At 48.8% G+C, this 15,539-nt stretch overlaps 1 protein-coding gene across 8 annotated transcripts in view; it reads right to left on the reverse strand.

Annotated features, from left to right (window-relative positions):
* Window positions 1–1,261: 1,261 nt before the first annotated feature.
* LOC147101623 (endophilin-B2-like) overlaps window positions 1,262–15,539 on the reverse strand; it is a 125,228-nt gene continuing 110,950 nt past the window's right edge. For 5 of the 8 annotated variants that reach the window (XM_085965336.1, XM_085965335.1, XM_085965339.1 and 2 more), the window contains 5 exons: window positions 14,917–15,006; window positions 11,399–11,499; window positions 9,014–9,028; window positions 4,909–5,140; window positions 1,262–2,641 (listed from right to left, as the gene is read on the reverse strand). In XM_085965336.1, coding sequence (XP_085821462.1) covers window positions 2,534–2,641; window positions 4,909–5,140; window positions 9,014–9,028; window positions 11,399–11,499; window positions 14,917–15,006 — 546 coding nt within the window. In that variant the 3' untranslated portion in view covers window positions 1,262–2,533. The remainder of the gene's footprint in view (window positions 2,642–4,908; window positions 5,141–9,013; window positions 9,029–11,398; window positions 11,500–14,916; window positions 15,007–15,539) is intronic. The other 3 variants (XM_085965337.1, XM_085965334.1, XM_085965340.1) reach the window with 1 other exon arrangement.

The following is a 15,539-nucleotide window of genomic DNA, read 5'->3' on the forward strand; positions in this document are numbered from 1 at the left end:
TTAGTAGGGGGGTCAATAACAAGGGGGCATAGATTCAGGGTAAGGGGCAGGAGATTTAGAGGGGATTTGAGGAGGAACTTTTTCACCCAGAGGGTGGTTGGAATCTGGAACTCGCTGCCTGAAAGGGTGGTAGAGGCAGGAACCCTCACAACATTCAAGAAGCATTTGGATGAGCACTTGAAATGCCATTGCATACAAGGCTATGGACCAAATGCTGGAAAATGGGATTAGACTGGACAGGGATTGATGGACGGCGCAGACACGATGGGCCGAAGGGCCTCTTTCTGTGCTGTAAAACTCTATGACTCTATGACATCCACCGCCTTAACATAGAAACATAGAAACATAGAGATAGGAACAGGAGTAGGCCATTCGGCCCTTCGAGCCTGCTCCGCCATTCAATGAGATCATGGCTGATCTTCGTCTGAGATCATAGCTGATCTTACCAGTTCAGTACCCCGTCCCCGCCTTTTCTCCGTAACCCTTAATCCCCTTAAACATCCACTCCCTCCACCACCGGCGCACCGTGGCTGCAGTGTGTACCATCTACAAGATGCACTGCAGCAACTCGCCAAGGCTTCTTCGGCAGCACCTCCCAAACCCGCGACCTCTTCCACCTAGAAGGACAAGGGCAGCAGACGCATGGCACCACCTCCAAGATCCCCTCCAAATCACACACAATCCTGACTTGGAAATATATTGGCCGTTCCTTCATCGTCGCTGGGTCAAATTCCTGGAACTCCCTCCCTAACAGCACTGTGGGAGCACCTTCACCACACAGACTGCAGCGGTTCAAGGAGGCGGCTCACTGCCACCTTCTCGAGGACAATTAGGGATGGGCAATAAATGCCGGCCTTGCCAGCGATGCCCACATCCTATGAATTAATAAAAAAACACAATTAGAAATGGATCAGATCATGACACAGTCACTACTGATGTCCTATGTACAGCGAGTATCTATATTCCTGACAGGTACACCAATTATTTCATTTTTTGCACTCTGATTGGTTCCCTCCATGTTACCCTCCCCACTCCATGCACCCATTGGCTGCCCGTAGCTGTGGAATTATGGCCTCCTTTCCAGGACATAAACATCACTTCTATTTACAATCGTGAACTGGTGTCCTCCTTTCACGGGGCATAAACCGGTGCAATCAAGCCCAGTCACTCAACTAACTTGTGACACTGCAACAGCCCACGTTGAAACATTGCGACAGGATGGAGCCAATACGTGTGAGAGCGAGAGTCTGCGGGCGGAGAGCCTGGTATAGGAATGCTTTATTATTCATTCACTATGCATAGTACAGCAGTAACAGGCAGCAAATACACCCACATTGAATTGAAGGGGTTGATACACGTCGACACAGACATTACACAACAGGGCATGAACACATGACCAGGATCTTGCATTATACATTTACAGAAGGGTAGTGGACAGTTGTACTCGACAGGTAGAGGATGAAAACTGCAGTAAGATTTCCAATGCCCTGCTTAAAAGTGTTCAATTCCATTAACTTGCACAACGCAAACCACCCCTAAAAGAAAACTGCTACCTCAAAAATAAAGTTATAAAAAAAGAGAATTATGGTGTAAAAGTGACTTTTATCCCATTCTGGATTGGTAATCATGGATTTTTAAAAAATACAATTACCCCTGAAATTTCTCATAACCAGGAGAGTGAGCTAAATATGTTTGACCCGTGACAACAGGGTTGGCCGCTGAAGGACAGCGTCCAGTCCACTCACCTCCTGCCCTCCGCAGTATCCAAACATACAAGTTTCCGTTTCTCAGTGTCCTACAAGCACTAGCCCTGTCACGCTGTGACCTATATACAAGCATTGCAAAGCTCTTGCGAAAATTCAGAACAACCTAAGCCCTTGGGTTTAAATGACGGGTGAAGATTTCTTCCCACAGGACTTTAAAAATTCCACCTTTCTCATCTTCCCGATGTGTGCATGCATATTGAACTAGAAGGGTAGTCTCACACCTCGTCTCTACAGGAGTCCCAGTATTTACCTTCGCCCTTCTCTCACCGGCTCCGTATTTCCAAATCAAGCTTGAAGCCCCTTTGCTGGAATGAGGCGTCACGTTATGTGACCGGTTACATTAATGGGATCCCGTGGGCTGGTTTAACATGTTTTAATGGACTTTTCAGTCTACGGACTACAAGAAAGCTTTTCTAACCAATCATGCGACCGCTATGCTCAGTACCCGCTCCCAGGGAACTCTTGACATTTCATCTCTAATTAGATCAGGCTTTTTTCTAAGCACATGGCTCAAACAGTTTCCTCGCAACCTAACACATTAATACACATATCAGTGACTTTTTAAAATTGTAACAAAACTATGTAAAATTAACATCGTAAACCGTTTGCACATTTATTTTTTTAAGCTTTCTGTTGCAACTGAAGAAGTCGGCAAAAAAAAAAATCTTAAATAATGTTTGAAATGACATTGGGAATGAAATTGGTGAATGTTAACGTGGTGTTTTTGCAAGTGTTGGCCCTTCTGGCGGAAGTTCCGCGATGGGACGTCAGTTCAGCAGCTCCAGGTAAGTGACCGGAACTTTGCCTTTCTTGTTGCCCTTTTCTCCCATCAGCCAATCGGAATCCATGCCTGGCAGACTATACACCGTGATGAGCTGGACAGCCAAACGTTGACCAAAAAAAAAAGAAAAAAAGTTAGATCGATCTATTAATAGAAACTGCAATGACACCCTCCTGCTAGTGGTGGCACTGCAGCAGTGCCACCACTGGCAGGAGGTGTAATTACAGCGTGACCAGTTTACATAGGCTGTCTCCATTGGAAATGTGGACTTAGGAATTTATAATGGAAATAAGGACAGAATGTATGACCTTAAAATGGGGACTGAACTACACCCGAGCACCCTGGTCCAACTACCCCCCCCACCCCCCGTCCGCTAACCCCGTCAACTGAAGGCTACAGTTGGTTTTGACGGCATCACCCGTTTTACGCTATCGCGCAGTCGAGGTCGACTCCTCTGTGTGTGATGTCACAGGAGATCACCTCGTATAAATGAAGATGCTCTTCAAAAGGGAGAAAGGGATAGACCAAGTAATTACAGGCCAGTCAGCCTAACCTGGGAAAATGATTGGGAAAAAATTCTGAGGGACAGGATAAATCTTTATTTAGAAAGACATCAGGGACAGTCGGCATGGATTTGTTAAGGGAAAGTTGTTCGTGTCTGACTAACTTGATTGAATTTTTTGAGGAGATAACAAGGAAGGTCGATGAGGGTAATGCATTTGATGTAGTCTATATGGATTTTAGCAAGGCTTTTGATAAGGTCCCACATGGCAGACTGGTCACAAAAGTAAAAGCCCATGGGATCCAAGGCAAAGTGGCAAATTGGATCCAAAATTGGCTCAGAGGCAGGAAACAAAGGGTAATGGTCGAAGGGTGTTTTTGTGACTGGAAGGCTGTTTCCAGTAAAGTTCCGCATGGCTCAGTACTGGGTCCTTTGCTTTTTGTGGTATATATCAATGATTTGGACTTGAATGTAGGAAGTATGATTAAGAAGTTTGCAGATGATACAAAAATTGGCTGTGTGGTTGATAATGAAGAAGAAAGCTGCAGACTGCAGGAAGATATCAATGGACTGGTCAGGTGGGCAGAACAGTGGCAAATGGAATTCAATCTGGAGAAATGTGAGGTAATGCATTTGGGGAGGGCTAACAAGGCAAGGGGACACTGAGAAGTGCAGAAGATCAGAGGGACCTTGGAGTGCATGTCCACAGATCCCTGAAGGTAGCAGGACAGGTAGATAAGGAGGTTAAGAAGGCATACGGGATACTTGCCTTTATTAGCCGAGGCGTAGAATACAAGAGCAGGGGGGTTATGCTTGAACTGTATAAAACACTAGTTAGGCCTCAGCTAGAGTAATGTGTTCAGTTCTGATCACCACATTACAGGAAGGAAGTGATTGCACTAGAGGGGGTGCAGAGGAGATTTATGAGGATGTTGCCTGGGCTGGGGAATTTTAGCTATGAGGAAAGACTGGATAGGCTGGGGTTGTTTTCATTGCAACAGAGGGGGCTGAGGGGAAACTTATTGAGGTGTATAAAATTATAAGGGGCCTAGATAGAGTGGATAGGAAGGACCTATTTCCCTTAGCAGAAGGGTCAATAACTAGGGGGGCATAGATTTAAAGTAATTGGTAGAAGGATTAGAGGGGAGTTGAGGAGAAATGTTTTCACCCAGAGGGTGGTGGGGGTCTGGAACTCACTGCCTGAAAGGGTGGTCGAGGCAGAAACCCTCATCACATTTAAAAAGTACTTGGATATTCACTTGAAGTGCTGTAACCTACAGGGCTACGGACCAAGAGCTGGACAGTGGGATTAGGCTGGATCGCTTTTTATCGGCCGGCACAGACACGATGGGCCGAATGGCCTCCTTCTGTGACATAAATTTCTATGATTCAAATGAATAAATTCAAAAACCACTTGCTGGGGAAGAGTCAGACATTCGAGGATTCCACGAGTGATAATTGAACACGAATGGGATTAAATCTATTCTGTCAGATGCCTTTGAGAAAAATAAAAATCAAACTAGATGAGAACTAACCTGATTTGCTAAGCATCTGAAAAAACAATGAGATATTTTCTTAAATCAGATGGTATCAAGTACAAGAACTAATTAACACAGAAAAACCCAAGTACTTTGAAACATAGATAACAGGAGCGGGCCATTCAGGCCCTTGCGCCTGTTCCGCCATTCAACGAGATCGTGGCTGATCTGTACCTTAGCGACTATATAGGTCTGAAACGTTAGCTTCTATATAAAAGCCCAGGCCCACCGGTTTGAAAACACGAGGGCTGCCAGTTGAAAGACTCCAATCTACACGGGAAGGCAGGAAACCTCCCAGAGGATCACTCGCAAGACACTAACCTCATCGGCCAGGAGCTCGAGCTCGTTGGAGTCGGCCGGGTCGTAATCGTAGAGAACGCGAGCTCTTCTCGTCCCGCTGGAAGGGGGGCTAACTTCAGTGAATGGCACCGAGGATGTCGAAGGGTTGCATGGCCCCGCTAACACCGGGACTACCGGGATGGTAGCAGCGGATGGGGAAACGCCACTGGGTGGAGCCTGCGTATCTGAGTTGCCCACAAACGCACTGGGAAACCTGAAACAAGCGAAGAGGGCACGTCAGCTATTTCACTTCACACGGAGCTGCGGGTTACACGGCAGGATTGTGGTTCCAGTCGCTAGTTGCTAAGGTATTTTGATAACTAAAACACCCAAAGCAAGCATTGGCAGGATACATTAGTATCTGGATACAGGTTGTGGCGGAGTCGCAGGTCTCTGGGCCAGTCACATAGCAAGGTTCGATCACAACTGGGCAGCTAAGGAGGGTGAAATCTGAGGAAGACCCAGTCTGCCCCGCCCATTGCACAGTGAGGCACAAGCACAGAGGAATCCCCATATCATGGCAGAGGACACCTAAAACAGTTTATAAAAAGAAAGTTTGCCGTAGAATTTCCTCCCTTTCTTTCAATATCTGTATCTTGGGCAGGCGGTCACTGTCAGCCGTGGCTCAGTGGGTTGCACTCTCGCCTCTGGAGTCTTCGTGGGTCCCAGCCCCCACTCCAGGCCGACACTGCCAGCGCAGTGCTGAGGGAGCGCTGCACTGTCGGAGGGGCAGTACTGAGGGAGCGCTGCACTGTCGGAGGGGCAGTACTGAGGGAGCGCTGCACTGTCGGAGGGGCAGTACTGAGGGAGTGCTGCACTGTCGGAGGGGCAGTACTGAGGGAGCGCTGCACTGTCGGAGGGGCAGTACTGAGGGAGCGCTGCACTGTCGGAGGGGCAGTACTGAGGGAGCGCTGCACTGTCGGAGGGGCAGTACTGAGGGAGTGCTGCACTGTCGGAGGGGCAGTACTGAGGGAGTGCTGCACTGTCAGAGGGGCAGTACTGAGGGAGTGCTGCACTGTCGGAGGTGCCGTCTTTCGGATGCAACGTTAAACCGAGGTCCCGTCTGCCCTCTCAGGTGGACGTAAAAGATCCCGCGGCTACTATTTTGAAGAACAGCAGGGGGGAGTTCTCCCCGGTCTCCTGGCCCAATATTTATCCCTCAACCAACATCACTAAAAAACAGATTATCTGGTCATTATCACATTGGTGGCAGCTTGCTGTGCGCAAATTGGCTGCCGCGTTTCCTACATTACAACAGTGACTACACTTCAAAAAGTACTTCATTGGCTGTAAAGCGATTTGGGGGCATTATGAGGTGGTGAAAGGCGCTATAGAAATGCGAGTCTTTCTTTTTCTCCAAGCTCACAAGGGGGTCCAATTTCACGATTATTTGCCTCGGTTGAGTTTGCTCCTTGGGCCATCTCCAGCGAGCAGGCCTGGACAAGTCAGCGGCGCACAGGTGGCCGCAAGATACAGGTCATGGAGATTTATTTTGTAAAACAACATCTCACTGTAAACACAACACAAACACTGGAAATATATGTGATCAGGAGCATTAACCTTCCACCAAGTCAATATATAAAGTGCGATGTTGATAACCAATCAATGCCAGGAAATCGGACACAGAGTGCATGAATTAAGGGTGGGGAAGGATTCACATCGACCTGTTAAGAAGGGTAGTCTGGTCCCGCTCAAAGTCCAGGATGGAATGAATTCCCTCTTTTGGGAATAACAAAATGTACAGCAGGAACGGTCATCTTCTCCACTGCTCAGACCAGGGCTTCGGTTGGGTTTAAACCCAATCACCTTGTGGAACATAGGAACTGGAGGAGGTCATTCAGCCCCTCAGGCCTGTTTGGCCATTCAATGAGATCAGGGCTGATCTGTATCTCAACTTCGTCTCGCCGCCTTGGTTCCATATCCCTTCATACGCTGACCCATCAAAAATCTATCCATCTCGGTTTTGAAATTTTCAATTGACCCCCCAGCTTTTTGGGGGAAGAGAGTTCCAGGTTTCCACTCCCCTTTGTGTGAAGAAGTGCTTCCTGACATCACCCCTGAACAGCCTGGCTCTAATTTTAAGGTTATGCCCTCCCCTTGTTCTGGACTCCCCCCACCAGAGGAAATAGTTCCTCTCTATCGACCCGATCAACTCCTTTAATCATCTTAAACACTCGATTAGATCACCCCTGAATCTTCTAAACTCGAGGGAATACAAGCCCAGTCTGTGCAACCTGTCCTCGTAATTTAACCCTTTTAGCCCCGGTATCATTCTGGTGAATCTGGGCTGCTCCCCTCCAAGGCCAGTATATCCTTCCTGAGGTGCGGGGCCCAGGACTGAACGCGTGTCCAGATGGGGTCTAACCAGAGTTTTATATAAATGTAACATCACTTCCACCCCTTTGTATTCCGACTCTCGAGATAAAGGCTAACATTCCATTAGCCTTTTGAATTTTTTTTGTACCTGTCCACTAGCTTTTAGTGATTTCTGTAAATGGAGCCCTAAACCTCTCGGCTCCTCCACAGTTCCTAGCTTATCACCATTTAGTAAATACTCTGCTCAATCTTTCTTGGGTTCAAAGTGGATGACCTCACACTTCCCCACATTGAACTCCATCTGCCACAGTTTCACCCATTGACTTAATCTGTCAATGTCCCTTTGTGGCTCATAATACCCAACTCGCACTGCATGCGACAGATATATTTTTTTGTAGAGCATCTTGCTTACAAGACATTCTCTGGGGCACTGCAGAACATGCCCATGGGAGGTTTCTCCATCTGCATTTGAATGTGATATGAAACCTTGTACTCGCTGGAGGTAAAAAAAAAGGTTGATAGGATGAGGTCAGTTGGTACCCAAACAACTCATCTATTCTCAAACACGATCTGCTGGAAAGATCAGTCCATTATTGAAGAGAAATACTAGGAGACCCAGAAACATCCTTCTCACTCCATCTCCCCAGATTCTGCAGAGCTTGAAGTGGCATCAAGAGCCTCAAGTTTGGATCTACCCAGGATTCGGCAAGACTGCCCCCAAGTCCTTCGCTTTTAATTCCTCTCCCCTACTCTGTGCAACAACTTGTCGGGGGGGGGGGGTGGGGGGCGAAGCCAAGTTCGGCTCACTGTCGAGCCAGTGTTCTTGCAATGTCCAGGGCAGCCTGGGTTCACCACAAGATGGCGGAACGGAAGGAGGATGCTATCTGAATTATGAACCGCTGAACTCACCTATGCAAGAGCTGGAAACAACGCAAAGTGGCAAACCTGGCCGGGGTTGTAAGCGGCGAACGTTTTTTTGTAATGGCCTCCGACCCCTCTCGGGTAATGTGGGCTCCACCAATATGGAGCCAGCACTCCATGAGGTCCACAGATCCTGGAGGGGGGTCAAGGCCACTTTTTTCCTCAGGAGAGCCCTGCTATTAACAGCATCAGCAACTGTGACCAGCGGTGAAGTCAAGAAACTGGGTGGACCGTGGGTACCGGTACAATTGTTAGCCGCCCCCCCCCCCCCCCCAAAGATACTGGCAGCATTTGGAACTAGAGTTGCCAACTCTGATTGGATGTATTCCTGAAGGTTTCATCACATGCCCCGCCCCCCTCCAACAGCCACCCCCCCCACCAACAGCCCCGCCCACCCTCCAACAGCCCCGCCCACCCTCCAACAGCCCCGCCCACCCATTTCCAATATTCCTATAACGAAGACAAAAGTATTCAACAAATATGAAAAAGACATCATTTCTTTTAAAGCCCCCATGTGTTGCTGGTGGCAGTGTGCTGGAGATTAAGCTTCAATTCCTGGAGACTCCAGGCCAATCCTGGAGGGTTGGCAACCCCTATTTGGAATGGAGTCTTTGGTACAAGTGAATTCTGCACCTCGGGTGAATCAATCTGTATCGGAAGCCCTGGGCTGTTACTTTAAACAGAGTCCAGGCTGCAAGACGCACACTTTAACTTCATACAAGAAATACTGGAGTGCGGGAGGGGAACAGGATAAAGCCACTGGAGAGAGGATATCCCTTTTAAAGTCATCATAAACAGGAGCTTTCAACGGGTGAAGCAGTTACACCATAAACCCAAGGTTTGTACTTACATTTCTCCACTGGAGCTGAAGGCATGAAATGAAAATCATAATGAGGTTATAAAGATATTTAAGGGACAGCCCCCCTTTGAAAAGGACGGCGCGGAGATACAGCTCGACATTGTGAATCGACACTACCAGCGCAGCACCGGAGGATCCAACCCGCCACTGTCACGCCCCAATTTAACTCAATCTTCCAGCGGTTCCTCTCTCAACCTGCTTCGTTGGCTCAGGATTGCAAAGATTTTCCGCAAAAATGTGTTTTATCAGTCACCGGAATCATTCTCAATTCAAATTTGTGTTACACAAATAGAGAGAGAGGGAAGAGACAGAGAGAGAGAGAGAGAGCGACAGGGAGAGAGAGAAATAGAAACATTGAGAGAGGCAGAGGGAGACACTCACTCATTTTAAGTGTGCTGATTGGTAATTGGTAAGTAAAGATGAAAATACTTGGTGCTCATTTAGTGTGGCAGAACGATTTCTACTCATTGATTGCCATGGATGCTGTTCACTGTATCACAGTTATATTGGCCTAGAAATTCGGTTGGCTTTGCACCCAGTTTTCGTCCAAAGAGGGCTTTTGCGCCAATAGAGGAGGCCGCGCTGATATTCAGCGCTGCGGTAATGGCGGCGGTAGTCGGTAGCGCTGCGCCGGCACCGATGACGTCATCGGTGTGCGCAGTGCCCCGGTTCCGCCCCGATGCCAGCCCGAATCCCATATTCAGTTGCCGCCGCCTCCTCCGTGGCGGCCGCTACTTACATCCGGAGACCAGGGCCTTACTGCAGCCTTAGTGGGGCGCATAAAGGTGGAGGTGCGGCCGGCCGCTTTTTCGGCGGCCGCCTGCCCGCACCTCCTTCCCCGGCCTCCTCCACCATCCCCCCCCGCGGCATTGCCGGCTGCTTTCCGCGAGCCCGGCACTTCTCCGTGGTGCCGGGCTCATTTGTCGGCACAATCCAGCGGCGATCTCCCCGTTGCAGGCACCTCCACCTTAAGAGAAGGAGGAGGCCTGCAGTACCGCAGCCTGCCGCACCGCATCGGGTGGCGCAGCAGCGCCTACAGCGCTGAAATTCAGTTTCAGCGCCCCAAGCGGGGGCGGCCACACCCTGGAACAGCGCCCGGTTCCAACTTGGGGCGCAAAAACTGAATTTCTGACGGTCGCAAATGGCTCCCCGCCCAGCGCTAATTTTTGGGCGCAAACCAGCTGGCGGGCCCAAACTGAATTTCTAGGCCATTGTGTTTGTAAGCAGCAGTCTTTCTTAACCAGAAGGCACAAAGTTAAGGTGATTGGTAAAAGAACTGGAGGCGACATGAGGAAAAACTTTGTTACGCAGCGAGCGATTAGGACTTGGAATGCGCTGCCTGATAGGGCGGTGGATACAGATTCAATAGTAGCCTTCAAAAGGGAATTAGATAAATACTTGAAGGAGAAAAAATTGCAGGGATATGGGGAAAGAGCAGGGGAGTGGGACTAACTGGATTGCTCTTCGAAAGAGCCGGCGCAGACTCGATGGGCCGAATGGCCTCCTTCTGTGCTGTACTATTCTATGATTCTTTTAAATTCACTCTCAGGATAGATGTCGTGCTGTTGCTGGCAAGGTCGGCATTTATTACCCATCCCCTGGTTGCCTGTTGGTGCACTGACTGGCTCGCTAGTCCACTTCAGAGGGCAGCTGAGAGTCAACCACGTCGAGGGAGGTCCACAGTACTGACCCAGCGACAATGAAGAAATGGCAAATGAGGTCCAGGTCAGGACAGCAATCAGATCAACCTCTCACCCGTCTTTTTTCCAGTAATGGCACAGATATGTGGTCGGAAACTCATCCCGGGGTCAAATATGATACCAAGGTTGCAAACACTCTGGTTTGGCCTCGGACAGTTGCCAGGGAGAGGGATGGAGTCGGTGGCTAGGGATCAGAGTTTGTGCTGGGAACCGAAGTCAATGGCTTTGGTCTTCCCAATATTTAGTTGGACTGGATAGCTAGCTTTCAGAAAATAACATTTTGGGATACAGTGAATGAGTAATTTGAGACATGACGTGTTGGGAGTGTAGCGTGCTCGGGAGGAACAGGTGACTTTGGACCTGTGGTCCCAAAAGCTCTCCACTGCTGGGGTTTCCACACCTCATGTCTGGGTCTACTGTAGAGCAATTGATAGAGATTGATCGCTGTGATTAGTCAACAACTCCATTATCGTTGGATCATGGGACTACCAGGATGGTGGAAGATGAACTGGATGGACCCTGGCCATTTTTCATCAAGCAATTCCTATGCTCCTACAAGACAATGCAGGGGCCCCAGACCGAATCTTTGCAAACGCCACTCTTGACTGCAGGAGTCCAACACAAACCAGGCTGAGTATTTCTGGATATTTCATTCACTGCTTCTACAGTTCCTTACCTGCCCAGCAGTTTCTGCAGGTCCAATGTATACTGGTAACACTGGGCATAATACGTGGCCTGTGCCTCCACAAACTCATGCAGGCAGCGGAGGTGGTTAGTCTGCAAGAAGAACAGTTTCATTCTTTGAAAAAATCACGATCTGAAACTCTGAATTATTCAAATGAACAAAGCTTTCTAGCCAACTAGCCCTGGTTCTAAACACAGCCTCCCCTTCAGTTAATGAACTAAACATAACCTCCTACTTGTAATGCACAAGACTGGGCCGTCTCCAGCTGAATCTGGAAGCGAGGGGGGAATCCTCCCAATGGGAAAAAAAAATGTTATTCTGATTTCTGCCAGAAGCAGAATTTCAAAAGCAGCAGCATCGGGAATGTTGGAACCATCATTAACCAACTAGCTACTCTATAATTCAAGGCGCTGGCTTACCGCCACCTTCTCAAGGGCAATTAGGGATGGGCAATAAATGCTGGCCTTGCCAGCGACGCCCATATCCCAGGAATGAATTAAAAAAATTCAGAGTACTCTATAATTCAGTGGGTCCCATACAATGTTCCCTCTAAATTGTCTTTGTTGTGTTCGGCCTGTTTATTTCAATGCGCGTCCCTTTAAATTTCTGCGCACGGGAGGTATTTCAAATGGAAAAGCCCGTGAGCAGCCTGCGCGGAACCTTGCAGATTACTGCGCACGCTCGCAGTTTAAGAGGGAACATTGGTCCCATCAGCAGCAAGGGGTCGTGGAGAGCACAAAGCATCAAGCTGCTGACAGCATCACTTAAAAAATTACTATCATTACAGATGCACAGGTATATTCCTGAAACATTTCCGCATTTAAAACCCTGAACCCCCCCACTACATTGCCGGTTAACCCTTTCTTTCCTGAGCGAGGGGGAGCGTCAGAATAGAGAGATGATGATAGCACAGTTCCTATCACATCACATGCAGCAGCATATCATACCAAGGTACCCCAGAGAACCACTGTAATATAGCCAACTCAAACCAAGGCAAGTGTACTGTGGTGGCCCCCCCAGAGGTCGGTGTTGGGACCACTTCTCTTTTTGATATATATTAAATGACCTGGACTTAGGTATACAGGGCATAATTTCAAAGTTTGCAGATGACACAAAAGCCAGCATTTTAGTAAACAGTGAGGACAGTAACAGACTTCAGGAGGACATTCACAGACTGGTGAAATGGGCAGACACGTGGCAGATGAAATTAACACAGAGAAGTGATTCATTTTGGAAGAAAGAATGAGGAGAGGCAATATGAAATAAATGGTACAATTTTAAAGGAGGTTCAGCAACAGAGAGACCTGGGGGTGTATGTACACCTGCGAAGGTGGCAGGACAAGTAGAGAAGGCTGATTTTTTTTTTTTTAAAAAGCATACGGGATCCTTGGCTTTATAGAGACAGAGTATAAAAGCAAGGACGTTATGCCAAAATGTTATGTACCACTGGCTAGGCCTCAGCTGGAGTATCGTGTCTAATTCTGGGCACCGCACTTTAGGAAGGATGTCAAGGCCTTGGAGAGGGTGCAGAAGAGATTTACTAGAATGGTTCCAGGGATGAGGGAATTCAGTTATGTGGAGAGACTGGAGAAGCTGGGGTTGTTCTCCTTCGAGCAGAGAAGGTTAAAGGGAGATTTAATAGTGGTGTTCAGAATTATGAGGAGTTTTGATAAGAGTAGCAAGGGAGAAACTGTTTCCAGTGGTAGGAGGGTCAGTAACCAGAGGACACAGAACCAGACGGGAGAAGAGGAGAAATCTTTTTACTCAGCGAGTGGTTAGGATCTGCCTGAAAGGGCAGTGGAAGCAGATTCAATAGTAACTTTCAAAAGGGAATTGGAGAAATAGTTGAAAAGGAAAAAAAATCAACAGGGCTGTGGGGAAAGAACAGGGGGAGTGGGACTAATTGGATCCCTCTTTCAAAATAGCCGGCACAGGCACGATGGGCCGAATGGCCTCCTTTTCGTACTGTACGATTCTATGATTGATATTAGATTTAGAAGAGGGCAGGAAAAAACAAGCTGTGTAAAGTTGTGAGGCTGTGGAATTTATTTCCAGGGTTAGTGGCTGAGGCAGAAATGATGCCAGCATTCGAAATTAGATTGGACAGGTGGATGAAAGAAAAAAAAAGAGGATGGAGAAGTAGGAGAATGCGGCGGATAAATAACAGCAGGGGCTGGTTGGGCTGAATGGCCTGTTTCTGTGTTGTAACCTCTTTGTGTTGCTATATCTCAGCATGTTTTCAGTGAGGTTCGAGGTCACTTTCACATCAGTCTCGAAGAAAACTGAACACCTCGAACCTCCCTAATTACAGGGTCACCACTTAGCAATACTGATGATAGTGAACTGAGCCAAGTGAAGAATGTCCTTAATAATATTTACTACAGAGTTTATAACTAACGTTCCTACTTTTTTTTTTGACCAGGCGGCCCCTTTAACGGGTCGCGCGCATGAGCGTTTTTTTCAATTTGAAAACCGGCTTACCGGCAGCGCAGGACCCCCGGAGAGCAGCGCGGGACCCCCCGGAGAGCAGCGCGGGACCCCCCGGAGAGCAGCGCGGGACCCCCCGGAGAGCAGCGTGGGACCCCCGGAGAGCAGCGCGGGACCCCCCGGAGAGCAGCGCGGGACCCCCCGGAGAGCAGCGCGGGACCCCCCGGAGAGCAGCGCGGGACCCCCGGAGAGCAGCGCGGGACCCCCCGGAGAGCAGCGCGGGACCCCCGGAGAGCAGCGCGGGACCCCCCGGAGAGCAGCGTGGGACCCCCGGAGAGCGGCGCGGGACCCCTGGAGAGGAGAGCGGGACCCCGGAGAGCAGCGCGGGACCCCCCGGAGAGCAGCGCGGGACCCCCGGAGAGCAGCGCGGGACCCCTGGAGCGCTGTGCATCCCGCGCAACTTAAAGGAAACTTTGGTTATAACTGTCAGGAAAGACTGAACAGGCTGGAGCTTTTTTTATCTAGACAGGAGAAGGGGTGGCCTAACAGAGGTCTTTAAAATTATGAAAGGGTTTGATAGGGTAGACGCAGCGAAGATGTTTCCTCTTGTGGGGGAGACAAAAAACTAGGGGCCATAAATATAAGATAGTCACTAATAAATCCAATCGGAAATTCAGGAGCAATTTCCTTACCCAGAGTGTGGTGAGAATGTGGAACTCGCTACCACAGGGAGTGGTTGAGGCGAATAGCGTAGATGGATTTAAGGGGAGGCTGGATAAGCACATGAGGGATAAAGGAATAGAAGGATATGCTGATGGGGTGAGATGAAGAGGGGTGGGAGGAGGCTGGTGTGGAGCAGAAACACCGGCAATGGACCAGTTAGGCCAAATGGCCTGGTTCTGTGCTGTAGACTCGATGTCACGCTACTGGTGCCATAGATTTCTTGGGGGCGGGGATGGGGTTGGATTTGGTGGAAACCATTCAATGAAGCTTGCTGGCTGGTAGGCGGTCTAGAGCATGTTATAAACTGTTACAAATGCAGTCAGATCGCTGAAGTGACTCGGTTCGACTTGGCGACATACGTGAGTGCTACTGATCCCCTCCAGCAGTAACCTGGTAACCTCGGCCTGCCGGTCAAACTCCGTCTGAGCCAGTCGTAACTCTTGCTCCGCCTGCAAATGGAAAGTGGGGGGGGGGGGGAAAAAAGGTGAAACTGGAATAAAGTCGTACATCAACACAGTAATTTGCAAACAGTTCACGCAACCGCTGATACAAACCAGTGCTGGCTCACAGCTTCCAAAGTGACATGAATCAATCATTCATGAAAGAAAGACTTATGAAATAATACTGAGCGGCCTACGGGTGGCGCTGTCCAGGGAGTGTATAAGTACTCGGGCACGGGCCCAGCTTGCGCAGGACATTCTTAACCAGAACTAGTGAAGGACACAACTAGACCTCCATGTTGTAAAACAGTTGACTAAAGCTTTGTTTAACGCTTAGACCAAGTGCCTAGTAGTTTTCTTACGTCACAAAGCAACCAGAATACCTTTATCCAGATCGTTTACTTTGGTGCAGTCATGTGCCTTGTATCTAGACGAATGAGCAGCAACACAAGCCATCAGGATTGGGTGATTTTCATGATGGGTTTGAGTTCCTCAAAGGCACGTTAATTAGTTCTGGTAACCCAGTTGGGTTGGCCTACCTT

Source organism: Somniosus microcephalus, chromosome 23 (genome assembly GCF_052327205.1).
Source record: "Somniosus microcephalus isolate GS21.2 chromosome 23, FLI_Smic_1.0, whole genome shotgun sequence".
Lineage (NCBI taxonomy): Eukaryota > Metazoa > Chordata > Chondrichthyes > Squaliformes > Somniosidae > Somniosus > Somniosus microcephalus.